This window comes from Elephantulus edwardii, unplaced genomic scaffold, assembly GCF_000299155.1.
Source record: "Elephantulus edwardii isolate Elephantulus edwardi_28Jun2011 unplaced genomic scaffold, EleEdw1.0 scaffold00051, whole genome shotgun sequence".
NCBI classification, from domain to species: Eukaryota; Metazoa; Chordata; class Mammalia; order Macroscelidea; family Macroscelididae; genus Elephantulus; species Elephantulus edwardii.
In genome coordinates, this window is record NW_006399801.1 from 7,804,917 (window position 1) to 7,825,560 (window position 20,644).

At 48.4% G+C, this 20,644-nt stretch overlaps 1 protein-coding gene across 1 annotated transcript in view; it reads right to left on the reverse strand.

Annotated features, from left to right (window-relative positions):
- SIM2 (single-minded family bHLH transcription factor 2) overlaps nt 1-20,133 on the reverse strand; it is a 65,486-nt gene extending 45,353 nt beyond the window's left edge. Inside the window, exons 1-3 of the mRNA XM_006886724.1 lie at nt 19,901-20,133; nt 10,473-10,555; nt 7,438-7,527 (exon numbers count right to left, since the gene is read on the reverse strand). Of these exons, the coding sequence (XP_006886786.1) occupies nt 7,438-7,527; nt 10,473-10,555; nt 19,901-20,075 (348 nt within the window). The 5' untranslated portion in view covers nt 20,076-20,133. The remainder of the gene's footprint in view (nt 1-7,437; nt 7,528-10,472; nt 10,556-19,900) is intronic.
- Nucleotides 20,134-20,644: the final 511 nt, after the last annotated feature.

Here is a 20,644-nt window from a genome sequence, read left to right on the forward strand (position 1 = left end):
GGCAAGAGGAATTAGGATGTAATGGTTGAGTGCTGTGCCCTGCAAGTGGCTAATTCACTTGTCCTGGGCAACATTCTTCATAAGAAACTCAAAACAAATTGCCATTGAGTCAAAACTGACTCATCACTGACCCTCCAGTGGCTTTTCAGAGGCTGTAAATTACACAGGGGGAGACTGTCAACTCAATCCCCTGGAGCAGTTTGATGTATTCAAACCATCTGGGTTTGGGATGGCAGCACAATTCTTCATAAAGAAGGAAGGTTAAAATCACGTCAGTGCTCTCTGAGAGGCCTTGCCGGCCGCCGAGTCCACCCTGTATCCCTGTGAGCACCCGGCCTGCTCGGGGCCTGATTGTGGCCATGCTGTGCTTGAGAAAGACCCACTCTGACAGCAGGGGATTAGTAGTGCAACTCTCTACAGACTACCCTACCAGAAGCTTCTCTGACACTCTGCCCTATGCCCCTTGGGCACTGTAGGCCTTTTTCTTGTTGCCAGAAATCTGTTTCTGGTCTTCCTAGTCCAAGACAACTACTAATTCTATGGCTCCCGCCCCTGGGTGCGGCTGGGCTGTGGCGTGACCTGCGTGAGAGATCTGGGGCCTGAAAGCCGAGTGATGACAGGGCTATTTTCCTAGGGTTGCTGCCCCTCATTCGGACACCACTGCAGACGTGCCAAACCTTTCCAGGCACACCCCTCAGCAGAGGGTATAGCTTGCCAGGAATGGGTGCATTCAGGAAAATGCCAGAATTAAAGGTCTTTTTGCAGAGGTCCTGGTGGCCTCACCTCTGCCCTTTTATAAATTATTTGACAAAATGCTTTTGTGTTTTAGAACCTGAGAATTTTGTGGATTATTCTACAAAACACTTCGAGTGTCATGAGAGAGAAGGATGCAGACTCTCAAGACCTGTTTTCCTTGCCTGTTAGGTTAGGCAGGCACAGAATGTTCTAGAAACTACCACCATCACAAGGGCAGTGAGTCAATGCACCCCAGTGTTGCTCTTGGGAACCTGAGGGGCGCTGATGGTACTTCCACAATAGCCATTTGGACCCAAAATCTGGTAAGAGACATTCAAATGCCTAGAAAACTGCCCTTGGGTGGCAAAGTGAGTCCCTGGTTAGTAGATGATCTACTAACTGGAAGACTGGCAGTTCAAACCCAATTAGACTTGCCTTGGAAAAAAAGGCCTAGTGATGTGCTTCCAAAAGGTCACAGCTATGAACACCTTTGAAGTCCTACTCTGCAGATGGGGTCGAAGTTGATTCCACTACAATGTGTTTGGGTTCTTTCTTGGACACAGTAAAATTAAAACAAAAACAAAAAAGCACCAACTTTTTCTTGCTATATTCTCATGGAAGGAATCCTGGCAGTGCAGTGGGATAAGAGTTGGTCTACTAACTAAAAGGTTAACAGTTCAAAGCCACCAGCCACTCCAAGGAATAAAGATCAGGCACTCTGCACTTGTAATCATGTACAGCCTCAGAACCCTGGGGGGCAGCTCTGCTCTGCTTCATGGGGTCACTATGAGCAGGAGTCAACTCTGTGATAAGAAGTTTTGGCTTGGTTTCGGCCTCAGGAGAGAGGGTAGCCTAAGAGAACAAAAAGAGGTTTGTGGGAGTTTCTCGTCCCTATCATCCATTTAATTTTAGGTAGGCCTCACTGCATTTTCATCAGATGTACAGACCAAGATTTATCTATCTGAGCTTCTGAATGTGACTACCTCAAGGCTCCCTACCCTCAGAGCATTCAAGGGTCACACAAGGGGCAGCCCTGGCCCAGCAACCTCTCTCACAGCAGGACCCCAGCCTGCCCTTGAGATCAAGATAACAAGGAGTGGAGGAATCGAACCCACTCCCTGATCCAGCTCTTCCAATATGTTAAGACATATGACTTGCTTTCTTTATTCCAAATGATCTCGTCCCTAAAATGGCTTTTACAGTCTTACTTTCTGCACCATTTACAAAACATTTCTTTCTAATATCTTACAAAGTCACCAGCAAATCCTATTACAGAAAACTTCCTTCTGTCTCTCCTTCCCACCAAACTTCTAAACCTGACATTTTTTTGAATCACCTAAATGGATACTGGCAGATGCAAGAAAACTACAATTTTATTTCATCTAGCAACAACAACAAAGAAACAGCCTGCTTTTGAATCATTGCCATTTAGCCCTTTAAAAGTCTCCACAAAAAGTTATAAAGCGGTTCCCTTTTTCCTGAGAAGAATCACAGGGGTTCACTGTGAAACTCCATCTGGGTGGAGAGCAGTAGAAATTTAATAAATAAGGACGTTCATTTTTTAAAAATCAATTTATCATTTCGATGGTATAGTCTAGAATTTTTTTTTAAGTTGGGTTCTATTTTAGTTTTTGACAGTCACTTCCCCCTTCATCCTACTTCAGGGGTAGATGATAATTATAATTCTGGCTTGCTTTAAATCCCCTTTTGGAACAAAGGCACTGATGTCTTTCTAGAGAAACATCTTCACATATTTGCCAAAAGACTTGCATCTGTGCTTAGAGGGATTAGACTCGAGTTCTAATCCCAAAGCAGATTCATCTTTTTTTCAAAGTCACCATTCTCATCACATGCGCTGTAAGGATGAAAAGAGTGAAGATTCGTGAATTAAGAGGCTCGGTTTTCTGAATACTTGGGTCAATTACAAGATGAGCGTGAAAACGCTAAGGCTGCACAGAAGACAGAAAGGTCTTCAGAAAATGAAGCCATTAAAGAACATTTTGGAATGATCCAGCAGCACTAATCGTGATTTAAAATTAGGGTTCCTTCAATAATGGTGCCTGTATTTACATATCTATCTGAGCTTCTGAATGTAACTACCTCACAGTAAAAAAAGAGAAGGGGGGAGGGAAATGGCTGCCTCTATAAAACTCTGCAGGCCCCATGCATCAATCTTACTAAAACAGCTCCTAGATGTGATATGTTAGCATTTGTAAAACCCTGCTAACTACAAAATAAATTACTTTCCTACTAAGAGCTTTTTTATGTTTTGCTGAATAACGTCTCTTCCTGCCAAGAGAGCGACATATGACAAATACAGCACTCACAGGACATATTCTTGCCCTGCCCGGGGAAGGAGGGGCCCGCGGTTCCAAAATCCACTCTGCTTTGCTCTGGGTGTCTGGCTAAATACAGTAAATTATGCATTTAAGAATCCAATGGTTTGGGTTTCAGGGCTCAGGTTATGTCAACAAACAGAAAATGCTGTCCTTCGTCTTTCTTTAACAGTGAAAAGATTAGGCCTGATGCCTTCAAACGCCACCGCCCCTGTGGCCATTTCCCCTTTTGACTTCTAGCTGCAATCTCAAATATTCCATCTTTCTTCGTGTCTCATAAACAGTTGCTTCATACGTGACCACTTTTATTTTTAAGTATATACTATTTACCTAGATGCTATGTGTATAACTTTGTTATAAAAAAGGTAAACTGCAAGAATATTTAAAAATGCCTGAGGAAATAAATAGGAGTTCCCCTTCATTCTTCAAATACAAGCAAATTACATAATCAACAGCAATAATAACAAAAAATATAGAGGAAATAATTTAAAAATTTATGTGGATAAAGAGGGTTTCCCCAACTTCACTCTATCCACACACAAACACAGTTATCTATATGTGCACTGTGTTTGTGCTCCAAATTAAATTTTCAAATCAAAAGCTCATCTCTGTTTCCAAATACTTAAACCCTAGGCTAAGGGGACAACATGTATTTTGTAGTTGACTCTACCATTCCACCCCTGGCCCCAGTATCAAAGTTTGACCATGATGATAACTGTTTACGAATTCAAAAACAGAAATAAACTGGTAAATAGTGTCATATGAATTAGATGACCGATTCCAGCACTTGTGGGGAAAAAAAGTTGAAGAAAACACTTTAAATGGAGAAATGCTTATAACACATTAGAAAGTATTTACACTCCCAAATAGATAATTCAGATAATTATTTGACTAGTTCAGACCAAATAAACAATTTGCTGTGAATTATGCACAGTTAGGGCAAACCTGGAAACCTATGCCCCCCAGGAGCCTCTGATAGAAGTTACCCCTGAATCAACACACAAGCTGTCATTACTTAACGAGGTAATGTCACTGACGGCAGGTGAAAGTTCTGGATGCACATCATAGCACTATGCAAATATCATTATTCATCAGAAAAATTGCTTAAAAGATTATGACCTTTCACTACTGGGTAAAATTGTAGTAATGCTTTTATCTCTGGTGATTTATTTTTTTTTAATCTTTAAGTCTATTGTACTAAAGCTTTCATATCTGAAATATTTGCCTGACCTTTTAAAAATTTTTGCTTATAAGAAAAATAATCTCAAAAGTGCAAAAATGTCCCCAAAAGAGAGAAGTTGGGTATTTGACAACTTACTCAATATTTTACTTTACTATTTAAGTAAAGAAGACAGAAAAAATATACATTATGGTTCTGGCTAGATTTCCCTCTGCAGAGTTAATCATGAACAGGAGGTCGATGTGAAGGGAAAGTTTGTTGTTGCTTATTTAAACAGTTCACGTGGAACACTCCCCAGACACTAAGCCCAAGCTCGGTCTTCACTACAGTGTTTCTGTGGCTGCAGACTGAGGTTGAAGCAGCTCCAGCAAGAAACAAGGGGGCAAGAGATCCATTGCTCTACATAGTCTTTCCATTTAACTTACCTTTTTTTTTAATTGATTCTATTAAATTAACACTTCTCCTGGCAATGTATGAACAAAGGCTCTTTCTATAAGTGTCTTAATTTTAGTATATAACCACCCCATTGAAATTGTGACACAAGTTTTATTTCTACCTCGTGAACCAAAGGAAATAGAAAACATTTAATTGTGATTCTGCTTCCATCTCCTTCTCAGGAATTAACCATACACAGAAGGCATATTTGTCACCTATTCAATATCTTATGGTTATTGTGTACTGTCGAGTCAGAACCAACCCATGGCTTATCCTCTGGTAGGTTTTCAGAGGCCTTCAGGATGCAGCACAGCATCTTGCCACTAGGCCACCAGAGCTCCCTAGTAGTCCTTAATTATTGCATTCATTGATCAGCAATTCTACTTTGCACGTAAGAAGAGAACAACAATTGAGAGAGAGAGATGTAAGAGGCCAAGCTAGCTGACTGACTGTATCGGATGGTTCTGATGTTGTGGTGCCATGTGATGGACTGGGGCACTCCAAATGCCCAGGCAGCCCTAAGGAATGCCCAGCAAAATATTCTATTTGAAGCAACTTTGTCCTAAATGAAACTACAAAAAAACTATTTTAAGTCAGCAACCAATGTCTAACTTCTGAATAATTAATTCTCTATGGTTCATTAATCACACCAAATATATGGGTGTTTCAATCTGATTCTTAATAGAATCCTGAAAGATGGACAGAGAAGTCATTTATTTTCCTCAATTAAGCTACAGTTCAGGAAGGTTAAATACCTGCACTACCAGACAATAAAAACTGAAAACATTTCCCTTTTTGGTTTGACTAATAGGAAGCTCAACTCTAAACGAAATATACAATTATGAAGGCTACTAACTTAAAGATTAGTTTTTATATTTAAAATATATGTGAAATGTTTTCTCTTCTTTAGAATTTATTGTTGCAAGACTGTCAAAAATTATATAAATTACAATTGAAAAGGGTAAATAATCTGATCAAGCACAGATTAAGTTAGAAGTAGAAATCAGGTTAAGTATAGCTATGGGGGGGTAGGAATTCCACTTCAAAACCATTGTCATCAAGTTGATTCTGACCTATAGCAAGCCTATAGGGGAATACGGAACTTCCTAAAGAGTTTCTAAGGCTGTAACCTTTTATAGAAGCAAATTTTCTCCCATGGAGTGGCTAGTGGGTTCCAACCTCTAACCTTTTGGTTTACAGTGGAGCCCTTAACAAGTGTGCCACTGGGGCTCCTTAGTACATTGACACAGCTCTAAATTATTTCAAGCGGCGGATAATGGAAATTCAGACAGTAATAACGTTTTTGATTGATTGTAATAACCTTGAAATGTACAGAAATAATGAATTTCATATTCTCAACATCATTTCCTCTTCTACAAGCACACTAATCTCATGAGCCATATAGGTGTAAGAGCCAAGCAGTCAGTAAACTTTATTTGGGAGACCTGGTTTTATAAAAGAAGGGGAGAGGAAGAGAAAAGAAATCCCCAGATAATTTTTATACACAATTTACTTTAAAGGGCTTTGCATAGAAAACAGAGGCACATAAGGCCATGAGGACATAATAAAGATATATATCCATGGGGGGAGAAGTCAGTAAACAAATGACAAGTGTAAAAAATGCATTGGCAAGGAAGGGGGGGGAACTAAGAGAAAGAATACATTCAATGCAAGTTTCCAAATTTGGTGATTTTGTTTTCTAAGGAAGAAAATCCAAGCCACATCAACTGGCATGTTTCATTTGGCTTAAACACATTAGGCAACGAGTGGGATGCAGATTGTTCATGACCCTCCTGGGAGTCCCTCTTTATCTACAATTAATTCTGTTCGTCTTCAGTTCTGATGAAAAAGGCATTCTAGTTTGCACAGTTCACAAGCTAAAGAAATACTTAATCCCTAGATGTATAAAAAATGTGACTTTTAGACTCATGATCTAAATCAGAGATTTAAATGGGAACGACAAGTGAAATTCCCCAACTGGGACAAGCCTCAGGGCCCAGGGAACGGCCAAGTCACCCACCAAACACTCAACATGACAAGCTTGGACGTGAACAGGCTCCTTTTCCTTCTAAGGGATGATCTCCTTTACCAAAGTCTGTTGCCTTCTTCCAGAAAAATCAGTAATGTTTAAATGTTCTAAAGAAGCCAGGACCTTGCTGTGCAAAACAGTAGTAAACTGAGTTTTATGAGTTTCTATCACAAGCATATAAAATGCTTTACTGAAACAACCACTGAGCTGGAAAAACTCGGGAAAAATTACCCTGAATTCCATGTGAATGCTCATAAATCTAGCCCCCCCCCCCTTTTCTCTCCCCCTTTCTGCATAAAATCCATGTCCTACATCAGCTATCCTTGGCTTTCATAGCAACTCACAATACCACGTGCAGGTCAGCAAGTGTGGACTGAAAATCTCCCTTTGTGGAGCTCTTTTGAGCGGCATATAGTATTACTATGTAAGCAGCAAATCCGGGTATCAGACGGAATATGAGGCCAAGGCTCGCTGCTAGCTGTTGCAAAGATACACTGGTAATTAACCTCAAAGGAAAAAGAAAGTAAAAAGTAACACAGAGAAGAAAAGCCCCGCAGGATGTCTAAGAAGAAGATTTTGCAATGTTGGATTATGTTCATACACAAAAGCAGTTTCAATCAGCCATCTGACAAGAGACTCATTTTCAAGTTGGGTAAGGCGGTCAAGATCCACTAGCATTTAATGTAGTATTTTGGTTATACACAAAGCCAGGCAATACCTACCTGGGACAAGCCCAAATGTACGGAAGCTGTTTCTGATATGTACATGATTTTGCCATCAGATGCTACCACAAAAACAAAGCCATCCAAAGTCTGTAAAATAGAAGAGTTTCACGTTCAGCAATGATAACCATACATTAGAGTTCAAGTTAATCATTGTCCTGGCGCTGAGATGGAAGAATGTATAAAAGTATCCACACATATTTGTTAAATGCAAAACCAGAGCTCAGTACTGTAAGAAAAACTATGTTTCATTCCCAGACCAGCTTCTCAAATGCATTTAAAGCAATTTAAAAATAATCTTATATCCACAACACACACACACACACACAAAACAAACCAACATAAAACACACTGGAGAATTCCCATCCTGCTTAGTTTAAATGCAGTAGCTTTATTGTTTGGGGTTATTTTAGCACTTAGCACAAATCCGGAGTTGTATGGTACTTAGGGGGAAAAATCAACCACTATATAGACCATTTTATGTCATAATTGGCCGCCATTTATACCACGAGGACATGCTTTATTTGCCACAATTTTCTAGTTACCCCTAAGTACCTTTTGAATGATAAATTCCATTCCCCAGAAATACCACTCCCCAGAAAATAGAACAAAATACTCAGTTATTTCAGCAGACTGTGTCTCCAGAACTAATTATTTAGGATTTACAAGTGATCAATTAATCTTCACAAAATTCAAGGGAAGGGAGAAGTGTCAATTTCTGGAAAATTAAAACTACTTAAGTGATCTTCTGGTTCTCCCTCAGTTGGCTAGCCTTCAAAAAATTTAATAGGATGTAATTATGACAAATAAAAAGGAAATTATTATATTTATGTGTGGCAAGGATAAAAAGACTGAACACTTTGAAAAATAAAACGGCATTTTATTTATCCATTCATATTTTAGACTCAGAACCAAAGCTAAGTAATAAAGTTGGAGAAAGACGGGCACAACCCATAGTGCTGCCCCATTAAAATATCCCAAATTAATTTCTGGCCACAAATTCTATTTTTACAGCATGTAATGGAAACCAGATTACCTTTGCTTTTTCTACGCCCTCTCCTTTGGGGAGGGCACCTTAAAAGTGAATGTAGTAGAAGAGAGATTTGAAAGATATCCTTGTATTCTGGTGTCTCAAACACAGTTTGGGAAATTGCTTTGCAAATTTAACTAACGTTTATTTCAACCTTGTGCAAAAGTTAGTATCTGCAACTAGCCTTACTTTCAATCTCTAACTCAACTAAAAGGGGGGAAATTTTTCAATGAACCCTTCTGAGTTCCAAAACTATAAACTTTACAGTAATTCCTAAAGTTTATAATGGTTTTGACACGTCTTTACATTCGTGCTAAACTCACAAGCGGTTGAAGAGATACACACTTCATGAAAATGACATTCGACGACCTGACTAGAACTGACTAGAGGAGTAAAAAAAAAAAAAAAAAAGTATCCTAATGAAATTTTCAAAGTTGCCAGCGGTAGCTTAAGAAGTCATCTTCTTAATGGAAAATGCTGAGCCACTCTCACAGCTTCAAATGACCTAATTCGCTTACATGTAGAGTAACAGCAAAGCAGCCCATCCGGCCACCACTCAGGAATTAATTAAAGAAACGCACACTGGAGAAGGGCGGTGTTGACTTTGCTCGCCAGGTTCTCACTGCAGTTCTCCAGCACTTAGTTGTCCCTGATATTAGTGTCACTTGTAATATGTAGAGGCATCAAATACGCGAAATACGGCTGGCGATCTGGATCTGGGAGTGAGCGAGGGGGCAGCGGGAGGGCGCGCGGGACCCGCTCCAAGAGCACCATTAACCAGGCCCTGCGCTTCGCTTTTCTGGTGTAAAAATCCATTCCCCGGAATCTCCTGTTTCCCAGCGCCAGGCTTAAAATAACGCACTCGAGAGTACTGGGGTGAGAGAGTTGTTAAAAGATCTGCTTTTTGCAAAAGCTGGTGGCTGGTCGCTGACCCAAGGCACAGTATCGTGCAGCCAACTTTTTTTTTCTTTTTCCTTTTAAAAGAAAACACTAAATAGTGCGAGGAAATGCAAAAGAGCTCTGGGAAGGCATTTTTCGGTGGCAGAGACGGATGACGGGAGGGGGAATGAATCGGCTCCTTGATGAGGTTCTCTAAAGGGCATTTGAAAGGCGCTGCGTCCCCACCAAGCGCCAGCCTCTCCTGGGAAGTGGCAGGTCGTGAGTGGAGACAGCCTCAGTGTCCTCGTGCTCAGAGAAATACTCACCAAAGGGCTAATTAGCAACTGCCCATCCAACAACTCAGCGCTGGGTCGCTGAACTGCTAACTCCTCACCATAGAAGGGCCCCCCTGTTTTACTGTCACCTGGGAGGACACACATGCTGTGTGGTATCTATCTGCCAGGCAGTCATAATCCTGGCCTCCAGCGGGGCCACTTGGGTCGACCTTGGCCAATTGCTTGACATATTAGTTGCTGTGTGACTTTGTTTAAGTTATCTGACTTCTCTGTGCCTCCAATTCCCAATGTGAAAAAAATGGGATGTGGTGTATGTAGCTAAAGGTTTAGAACAGAGGCTGGCCTGTAGGAAACTCTTAAAGAACGCCAATGTTTAATATTTTAGTATCTCTCCTTTATTGTAAACCCTCCAAACACATATTTGCCGCCAAGTTTTCGAGCTGGTACACTGTACAGCTCTGAGTGTCTTCCAGGCCTGTCTCCAGCTCCCCGCACAGCGTCTGGCTCAGAGGAGCGCGCTGAACATGTTTGCCATGTAAGCCCAGGGAAAGCGCTTAACAGTGCCCTAGGGCGCCGTCTGGGCTGGATTCAGGCGGGTGGAAGGACAGGGTAGCTGAGCTGAGGGGTGGCTGGCCCCAGGCGGCGCCCGAGGTGTTAAGCGTTTACATGCGGGCCTCCGGCTGGGCCTCGCGCGACCCAGGTGCCGGGAACCCCCCCCCATCCCTCCGCCCGCACCTCGGGGCGGTCTAGCGGGACAAGGGAGGAGGACCCGCGGGGAGCCCGGGCCAGTCACACTGATCGCAGCGCTCCTGCCCGGCTGGCGGTTCTACCTGCAGCAGGTGTGAGCCCAGCTCCTTGGCCACGCTGTCCAGCGGCCCCGCGCGGCTCGGCTGTCCCCACGCGTCTCCCAGACCTGGACGGGAAGGAGAGCACATCAGTGAGGGACGCAGTTCACATGAGGACCTCGCATCAGCTCAAGGCGCGAAGCCCCAAGCCTCCCGGCGCCCACCTCCCGGCCCCGGCCCCGGGCCGCCGGCCCGTGCGCTCTGCGCTCGTCCGCGCCCGGGTGCTGCGCGCTGGGCTGGAAGGAACCGCCCAGAGACCTGGTGGCCCGCGCGCCCGCGGCCCGTCCGTCCACAGCTGCCCTCGCGCTCGGCTCTGAAATTGCCGTTTTATTTGAAATGCCACAAAGTAATCTAATCCGCTTTGAAATAGGCCATCTTCTAGCCAAACGGGGATATCGATTTGACCCGTAAACATTCCCCTAAGAGCCCTCCCTTCTTCAGGTCTACAGCTCTCTCCCCAAACACGGGAAGCACCGGTGTCAAGGCCTGCGCTCTGGAAGGCCTGTCTGCACGTGCACGCTTCCTCCGCCCCGATTCCCCAGCTTCCCCAGACCGCCTAGGCGCCTGCAGTTCTCGCCTTTGCCATTTCCCAAGAGCTTCCTTAGGCTGAGCCTTTGGGCGCCCAGAGCCACGTGCATTGATGGTAACAGTTATCTGCTGCCAAGTAATTGGGGTTGCCTCAGTCCCTCTGCGTCTTAGTCTGCGCAGGCCTTTAGCCTCTGCCCGCCACCTCTCTGAAGGCCTCCGGTGGCCCCGGTCGCGCACCCAGCGCATCCCAGCACCTGAGCCCTCTAACCAGCCTTTAGCGACAGGCTCCGCTCTGTGCCCTCAGGGAGAAGCGGAAACGGGGGAGGCTGCCACACTCGACCCCAGCCAGCCAACAACCCATCGCAGTCCATTCTCGGGGCGCCTCGATCCGCAGAAGCTTCATTTAGCGCTGGCGCGTCCTCGAGGTGGCTGCAGCTTGGCCGGTTGCTCTGTCCCGGTCCCCGGTCCCCGCAGTGCGCGATGGAACAAAGCACATCGAAGCTCCTGGCCGGCCGAGCAGCCCCCTCGCAGGCGAGACCCCAGCGGAGTAAGCTTTGGGGACCATTAGCTTGTGCTCCAGAAATGACAGGTCTAGGACGCAGGTTTGTGGGAGCTCGCGACCGAACGGGCCCGTTCCAGGGTCGCCAAACTCACAAGGATTAATGTGTGGGTTAGTCCCCAAATTATCCTGTGTGGGCACCCTGTTCCCCAAGACCCCGCAGGAAGGTGTTTAAAGACCCTTTGGGGCAAACTGGTAACGGAAACAGGATGACCTTTCTTTTCTCCTTCTTCCGAGGGTGCAGGCAGTCCGAGTTTAGCTGTTTTCCCATAACTGACGCCAACAAGGAAAAGGCTAATTTCTAAATACCCCCCCCCCCAATCTCCCAAATATGACCACACTTTCTATTCGCGGCTCCCTCGAGCCCCCAGCCCATGGCGTGGAGGTGCTGCTTTAACCTCATGCAATTACTCCCACCGTGTTCCCCGCTGGAGTGGGGGTGGTGGCAGCGCTGCTGCAGGTCTCCGTGACACCCTGGAGGCTGGCCAGGCGGTGGCAGTTTGTAGCCCTACATACGAGGAAAGGGAAAGGACCAAGATTTTAAAAGGCCAGAAATCTCTCTCGGTTGCAGAGAAGAACGAATTGAATGAGAATTTAGGAGTTCTGATTTGTGAAAATAATCACGCGCTCGGGTGTCTGTCCTGCCCTTCCAGCCCTGGTGGGTTTGCGGCACGTTGGGAAGGAGGCCTGGACCCTGTGCCTCTTGCGGGCTCCGAGTGGAGGGTGAGCTCCTCGGGCCTCTCAGTCCACGCCACTCCTGGGGCACCGCCCGCGGGGAACCTGCGCCCTGGGACAGAGCCGCAGACCTGACTTTACAGGCAGGCTCTTCTCAAAGCCCTAGTTTTGCATGTTAAGTGAATTGGATCCACGAGGAAATGTTTCGAATAAAGGAAATATTCGGATGTTTAAAAACAACCTGCCTCATTATAATGTCCTCCCCCCACCAAAAAAAATCCGATTGCCTGTTGAGTCTGTGGGGAGCTGACCATACCATCCTTCTGGACCCGGTGAAAGGTGGCAGAAGCAGGAATATGTGCCATCTGGGTAGGAACTTTCCTCCACATCCCCTCTATCTGTCCCATCTCATTGGGTGGTAGTGTTTTTACCTTTATATTTAGAAAGTGCTACGAGTGAAGCCCTCGTATTTGCTCCATAAACATCTGTTGTGCAAAACTCAGGAAATAAAGCAGGGTTACTAACAGAATAACAACAGCAAAATTGAATTGAGAATGTAATTTACATACTTGAACAAGTAAGGTGCTGGGTCCTTCACCTTTATCTGTGGGCCATAAGAAGGCTTGAGCGGAAAATGGATGGGCAAATATTAAAAACTGAACCAAAACCAAAACTCAACCCTAGGCTAAGCTGTCCAAGGTGATCATCGGTTGGTGGCCTGTTTGGCTAGATCCTGAGAGCGGTTGAGGGTCTGGCCTGTGGCTTCACCGCCCTAGCTGGAGTCACACAGGGCAGTAGAGGCTCTGAACTCTTGGAAGTCCAAGAGTGCTGGGTTTCAAAGAGCTGCTGATGAGGGCAAGGCCAAAGGGAAATGGAGACTAGGCTGAGAAAGCCCACACACCAAAACCCTCTACCTCCCCACAATTCAGTTAGTTCCCTTCAAAAGGTCAGCTGTTTGAATCTGCCAGTTACTCCATGGGGGGTGGGGGTGAACTTAGTAGACATCTGAAAAGATTTAGACTTTGAAACCTTACAGAGGGCGGTCCTTCTATGCCAGAATCAACCAAGGGTAGTAATTTTTTATTAAGCAGGGGAAGGGGGTAGGCTGCCACCGACTGCCTGAATAGCGTACCTTTTTATATATGTGTGCGTGTGTATGTATGTATGTGTTTATTTAATTTTTTTGTGCATGTACTGTCAAATCGGAGGAGATTGGCCCGCCTTCTCCAAGAGAGCATCTGGTGGACTCGAACCTCGTACCTCTGGGCTTGCAGTGCAGCTTCTTGCCACTAGGCCACCAGAGCTCCCTAAATAGGATATCTCTTTGCTGGGTGGGTGCTCATGCAGTCAGTCAACAAACAGCTCTAATCACCCAGCTAGGCAGGGCCTGAGCTAGGGCTCAGGGGTGGGGTGCTCACCAGAACCTCTCCCTCGGGGAAGCAGGATTATATCAGAGCAAAGGGAAGAAAATAAAGGGAGAGGTAGGTTCCCTCACTGTGAAGGGGGGAGGGGCGAGGCTCCTTTTCAAAGGAAGAGACAGACTGGAGACTTGCAGGAGGCATGATGCTTCACCTCCAGCTGAGGACCCAGGGGCAGGACTTGCTCTGGCCACCCAGGGGGAAAGGCCTCAAATGGGACAGAACCCAAGGTGGGCAGGTTTTCTATCATTCCCAGAGGGGTGACCACCAATATCTAAGCTGATGGCAAAGAGCCTCTTGAGGACCTTGCCAAAACGAGATGGGGTTAAATACAGGAAAATACTCATCCGGTTTGCACTCCTGCTGCAGGAACACTGGGTCCGGGGCTTTGAAAAAGTCAGAGTGTGTTTAGAGGGCCCCATTCAGCCCATGGGCGCTTTCCCTCCTTCTCCTCTAGTTGGGCCTGTCTAGGTCATCAAACCAATTTCAGCAAAAACAACTGCTACCTTTCATTTCCTCACCTCTGCAATGAGATTACATGAAGTCACTGGGTGGCCCAAATCATTACTGCTCCACTGCTAACCGAATCCACCCAACAGTGCTTTGGAAGGCCAGCCTGGCCACCTGCTCCCGAAAGGTCACGGCCCTGAAAACCTGAGGGAGTACAGCTCTATTCTACACATGGGGTCTCTGTGAGCCCAAAGCCACGCTGTGGCAATCCTTGCTTTGGGGGGGTTAGTGCACACGTGTCTGGAATCACATGAATGAACTCTCAGGGGTTGCTAAGAAAAAGGACTGTGGGTGAGCTGCTGCCATCAGCTCTCCCAGCCTCCTCTTGCCTTGTTGTCATGTCATTGTTGATTGTCTTGGAGTCCAGCACGACTCATAGCGACCCTATGAACAAAAGGCCTGAAGCCCCTCTACAACTATCAACGTTTATCAAAGTTCATAGGGTTTCCGGAGGCATGTTATTTAGAATATGGATGCCACTCCTGCGAGGCCCCGCTTTTCCTGATAGCTCACTCCCGTTGCCCTCCTCGGCTTAACTGTTACCCCTCAGCTAGCCGCTGGGACTTGGTGGCATTTTGCACATCCTGGGCTGTCTGAGGACATACATCACACTGATTTAAAATCACTCCAGTCAGGAAACATGGAGAAGAATGGCGACCTGGCCCACTCCCCATTTACTGTCCTTGCCCACTTCACTGAGGCGTGGGCAGTGACCCCAGGCGCCCCAGGCCCAATCTGCCCGTAAGATGGGTCCCCTGGCAGCTGGTGTCCTCAGGATCTAGTGCAACCACCCTCAGGAGCAGAAGCCCAGGGACTCCAGCTGCGGGGTTTTGAACTCTTGTGAAGGGAGGTGGGCAGTGTGTGTGTGCAATTAAGAGACTCCATTGTTTTCATTTTTACAGGCTTCTCTTGAGACCCTGGGAGATGTAGTGGCTGAGATCATGGCCCTGGTCATGCCCCTCAGAAGGTCAAGGCACACTTTAGGTCTCAGCCCTGCTCCTTCCTATCTCTTTGGGTTCCTAAAAGGTCCCATCTCTTTTTCTCCCCAACCTACAATGGTCTCCTGAGGTGTCTAAAGGATGCTAAGTGCAGCACCAATGATCGGATTCGGGGTAAGGAGGTGCAGGTGGGAAAGAGGCTGGAATCAGGTTGTGTTTGCAGGAGCCCAGCCTGCGACATAATACTTGCTCAGCTGGGTATCTGGGTACCTAGCACTGACTGCGTAGGCTTTGGAAGGATGTGATGGTGTGGGATCACAGCGGCTGCTGCAGGCACTCAGGAGTCTCCCAGCACCGCTCTGCACAGCCAGGGCTGGTGTCCCCACTGGGGCCACCGCATAGGGTCCGCCCGTGGAGTTTGGCGGCCCCTAGGGCCGCATGGAGCAGAGCGGAGCAGGTAACTTGAGCCTCTAACTTGAACCACCTGCGGGTCCCTTCGTGCACAAACCACCAGCTGCTCCAGCGCCAGGGTCTTTCCCTCCGCACCTGGGCCCCAGACTGGCAAGCTTCAAACTAGAGAAGGGAGCTCTGATAAGCACGGGATTCTAAAAGAAAACAACAAAACTACATTATTATAAAAATTAAGTTTTGTCCTTACAAAAATTGTCAGGCTTTGACAAAAGTCTTGTGTCTGTTACACTGTTTCATGCCCACTTCCCCTAGACCAACCTCCTCGCACTCCGCTTCGTGGAGCTCACAGGCTGTGCTTGCACGCGCTACGTGCTGAGGCACCACACTGCAACTTAGTCTAAACCCAAAGGGCATTTCTAGCCAGTGCATATCAAGAACTCTGAACCCTGCGCTTCTTTATTAAGTGTGCAGATGACATTTTCTAAGTAAACGGCAGTGATGCATGTCTAAATGTCCCTTCCTCATCTTTCCCAAGGGCCTGTCTTGGTCTTTAAGGTTTGGAGAAGAGGAAAGATGGTGCCTGGTTTTGGAATAATGAAAGGCTTCTTCCCTTGCTAGTCTGCTTCACTTTCCAACTCCATTTCTAAACGGGGACCTCTGTCCAGCCGTCAGTGTTCTGGACTGCAATTTGACTGGAGGGAGCCTCTAACATCCCACAGTCTGGCGTGAGGATTCAGGCTCCCGGGACGCTGCGCGGGTCTTCTCTAGTAGGTTTGGCTGAAAGCTGCCTGGTGTCCTTCCGCCACCGCGCAGCCGCAGTGCACTTTCTTCCAAAGAGCAGTAACTTCTTCCTCTCCGCTAAGCCATTAACTCCAATCTTTCTCCCCAAATGCCCCATTCTGCCCGGGGAACCTCGCAAACTCCCTTCGTGAATGAATGGAAAACACATCTGCCGGGCCCAGCCCTGCGTCTATTACTGCCTTTCCAACCACCATCAAAGTTTTCAAACTCCCTTTCTGAAGCCAGCCATCCCCTCCCTTCTGTTGCTTAGACTTTAAATCCTCTGGGAGGAGACTGCCTAACTTCCTCCAGCAAAGTCGCCAGATTCCAAACGCGTGGTAGCCCAGAGTTAGCAGCTCAATTCCCTATGGACAAGGTCACCAGCACTTCTGAGTTTTTGAGCGTGAGTTGGGGAGACACGGTGCAGCCCAGAGGACAGCAGGCCTTCACTGAGCTCCAGGGGCCCACCAAGGGATGGCCACCCTGGCTTCCTTTCCAGCTGCATCTCCGGACCTCAAAGGAACGACCAGAGCGAGCTCACGTTAGACTGACTGCCAGCTGCAGGGCATTGCGGGTTGTCATATTTGATCCCAGAAGCCCTGTGTTATGACATAATTGCCAAAAAGACTCATTGTACAGAGGAGGATGGAGTGCAGAAGAGGAGGTTCCTAAATCTGACTGTAAAAACTGCATGCACCCCAAAGCCTAAGAGTGGCCTGGGGAGGGGGTGGGGGATCGATGAGAGTGCCCACTTCCTTCCAGCTACTTTCCACAGCCAGGGCTGGGGGACTTGGTCATGAACAACTTCAGGTCTTCCCCCTCCCTGAGAATGTCCAAGATAAAAGACAGCGAGGCTCCCCAGGACTGAAAGCAGGAGGACCTGCACAGCTCCGGTGGTGAGGGGCCTTGGCAAAGTACCTGTACCCAAGTGTAGAAGGTTACCATCCTAACTTCAGCAGTCCCTTTGTATTGTAAGGAGTTTCACTGCCAGCTCAAAGACAGGTGGTTTGAATCACCTCCACAGGAGAAAGATGAGCAATCTCCTCTCAGGTGATTTACACTTCGAAAAACTCACTGGGTGGTCAGTCATGGGTTGCTTCTTACTAGGCAGCAAAAACCAGAAAGAAGATTCATTTTCCGACTTTTAAAAGTTTCACTTTTACCTCCAGATCCTTCTTTACCGAGGGGCCTCTCTTGCTCAGTGTAAGCCTTCTGTCCACGGGGAAACTCAGAGGTAATTAGGGAACTCTCCACCACTCAGGACTACCCTCTCCAGAACAGTCTTGACCTCCGAGGGTGTGTCTAGGTGTCTCCCACTCCCACCCTGCTGCACCCATTTCAGACCCTAGTTCCTCCAGGGCAGGTTAGATTTTTAAGAGGTCAGCCCCATGAACAAGTTCTTTTGCACAATCCAGGTATTTCTCAAAGTACTTTTCCCTCCCAGATTCTTGTCTTCGCAACCCGTCTCCATTCAAAACTGACTTCAGAAGGCCTCTGTCTTAGGCCACAAGGTTAAGAGTCATCTGCTGGGGACCCAGGCCTTTGCTCCAGGCCTGGTACCACTCCTTATTCACAACCCCACAGGTGCAGAGACATCTAAACTTACAGTCAGCAACCCCATGCTAACCATAGTTAGCCTTGAAGGTCAGTCCTACAAGACCACAGGTCCACATCCCAGCCACCCTTGACTGCAATTGGCCAAGTAAATCTGTCTCAAAGCGCCTAAGTCCTGACTCCGTTCCCCACCAACCTTCAGAAATGGTGCTCTAGTCCCGGCGGTTCCTGTCCCAAACGCCTGCATAGTAAATTTCCCAGATCAAGAACCCACGGTCAGCTTAAACGTCGGCAGGGTTCTGCACCCCCACCACTTCCCAATATTCAGCAGGCTGTCTGGGAAATGACTGACCCAGAAAGGCTTAAGATACAATCAGTCCTCTTATTTGAAATAATCGGCAATAATTTTACCCTGTTTCTTCAAATGTTTTTGTTTCGGATTGCAGGGCTAGTTAAGGAGAAGTCACCGGTGCCCTGCACGCACTGGTTTTGCGCCGATTTTGTTTTATGCCCACACCCTTCCATCTCCTTCTGGGAAGACGACTTGGCCCTTATAAAACGCAATTCTAGTTTCATTTCCACGAAAACTGCTGACAGAAAGTAATCATTTCAGACAAGAGAGTACCTTGGAATAAACAAAACAGCAGCCTCAGGGCGCAGAGCAGAGAGCAAAGGGTGGTCGCTTGAGATGAAAGGAAAGGGGACGTTCTGGAGGCGCTGAGGGGCTAGCGCAGGGCGCTCGGCGGATGCGGGTTTGAAAAGGAAGGAACAGAATGCTCGCCAGGCTTCTTTCTGGGTCTGGTAGGAGAGGGGTCTGCTACAGAGGGCTCCAGCCGGGAAGCGCAAGACAAGGCCACAGCGCCAGGCCGCGGGCTCCAGGGGCCTCCATGTCCAGCGCCCCTGCCTGTTCTCCTTGCCGCCGCGGCCGCCAGGCCCTAGGCTCTCGCACACAGGTCCCCTGTGCGCCACCCAGGAGTTGGTGAGAAGTGCAGCTCCTGGCTGGGAAATGATTACAAATAACAGCATAGGGGCACTGAAAGCAAAAAGGCCAGTCACTGATTTCCTCCTTGGACTGGACTGTGCGCCTGACTAGGGATGGAGTTACCAACGGCGTCCAGTCGCCAACGAGCACCTGTCTGCCACATTAGAGGCCGGTGGGTGCCCTCTTGCCACATTTGCCTCTCTACCAGGACGCTGGCTTTGGGATTGTTGAGGCCCGTGCAGCTCTCACTCTCCGGACCTGAGGATCTCCTGGAACCCACCCGGCCCCTCAGACTAGGCCGGAGGGACAGATACTCTGGACGAGTTTGGGCGCTGTACCACCAGAGCACCAAACGGTATGGGTGACCAGGCCCCTCAGAAACCAGCTGCTAGGTGTTGTTCTGCCTGGAGGATGTGCGCGCTGGAGTGCCAAACCAGCAACCCTGTCCCCCTTCAATACCTACTTGAGAGTTTATAGCTCTAATCGGGGAAGCTCAGGCCCACCTACCATATTCGAAATAATCACCCCCTTCTCCTCTGCCCATCTGACTCGGGCTCTCTGACGGTCTCTTCTAACCTGACCACCCACTCCCAACCCAAAGGAAGGTTGGCAGAGAAAAGGGTCGGGAGGCCAGTGTCTAGGTGGGGACCCTCAGGAGGCTGCAGGCCCGGGCCTCGCTTTCCCTCCTCAGAAGGAGGCACAGTGGGAGGATTAAGGAATTATTGGGTGAGCTAAAGATATGATATAATAATAATAATAATAATGGAACGAAAGAGAAGAAAAAGGAAGGAAGGAAGGAAGGAAGCGGAGAAAGGAAGAAGAGAATAACCAAACCAAACAAATCCACCCCAATGGACTGACATCCCCATTTGGAAATCTACTGTGGCCAGAGCAACTCCTGGTTCGCCCCGCTCAGTCCGAAGCCGGCAGGTGGTGTGGTCGCCCAGGCCCACCTCTCTCCTGCCCTCCGTATCCGACCCACGGCGCGGCGGCCTCGCGGATCTGGCCCGGGTTTGGCCGCCGGCTCTCGGAGCCCCGAGCGCCCGCACGAGCCTCACCTTCGGGGAAGACGGCGCGCATCTTCAGGTAGCTGGTGGTGAGCCGGATGATGGACGCCTTGTCCAGCTGCGACGTGATGGCTGACGGCAGCGGGAGCAGCTTGGCCAGCTCATAAAACTCGCCATTTTCCTTCTCCCTCCTGGTCTTGGCCGCATTCTTGGACTTCTCCTTCATCGCGCCTCGGCTCCGGGCATATTAGACCCGGCCGTGCTGGAGGCCCGCGGAGCCCCGCGGCTCGGGGACGACGGGGTCTCGGCGGGTCCTCGGGGCCAGGTGGGCGCGCACGGGTCGCAGGCAGGTGCGCGGCGTGTCCAGGGCGTGGGGGGAGGCCGCTGGGCAGCCGCGGGCCCCGCTCTCCACACCGCCGCCGGGGTGCAGTCTCTCGGCCGGTCTGTACTACTGGCTCGCTGGTCTGGGGCTCAGCGGTCACTGTGGGGCAGAGTGACCAGCAAGGGGGCGGCGGTGCGCTCAGTCTTTCGCCCTGAGTTCGCAGCCGTGGTCGAGGGGCGCCTCTTGGCTGGAGCGCAGCGAGGGCGGCGACCGTGGAGCCATGGAGCGCGGGGCGCCGGGAGCGGGCAGCGGGCCTGGCCGGGCGCGCTCTCCGGGGCTCCCTGCCGCCCCCTGGCCCTGCGACGCGGCGCCCGGAGCCGGATCTGTCCCGGGGCTCCGCAGCTCCGCAGTCCACGTGCGTCGAGGCCGCGTTTGTTTATGGCGGAGCCGCCTGCGGGCGGAGCCCTCAGTCG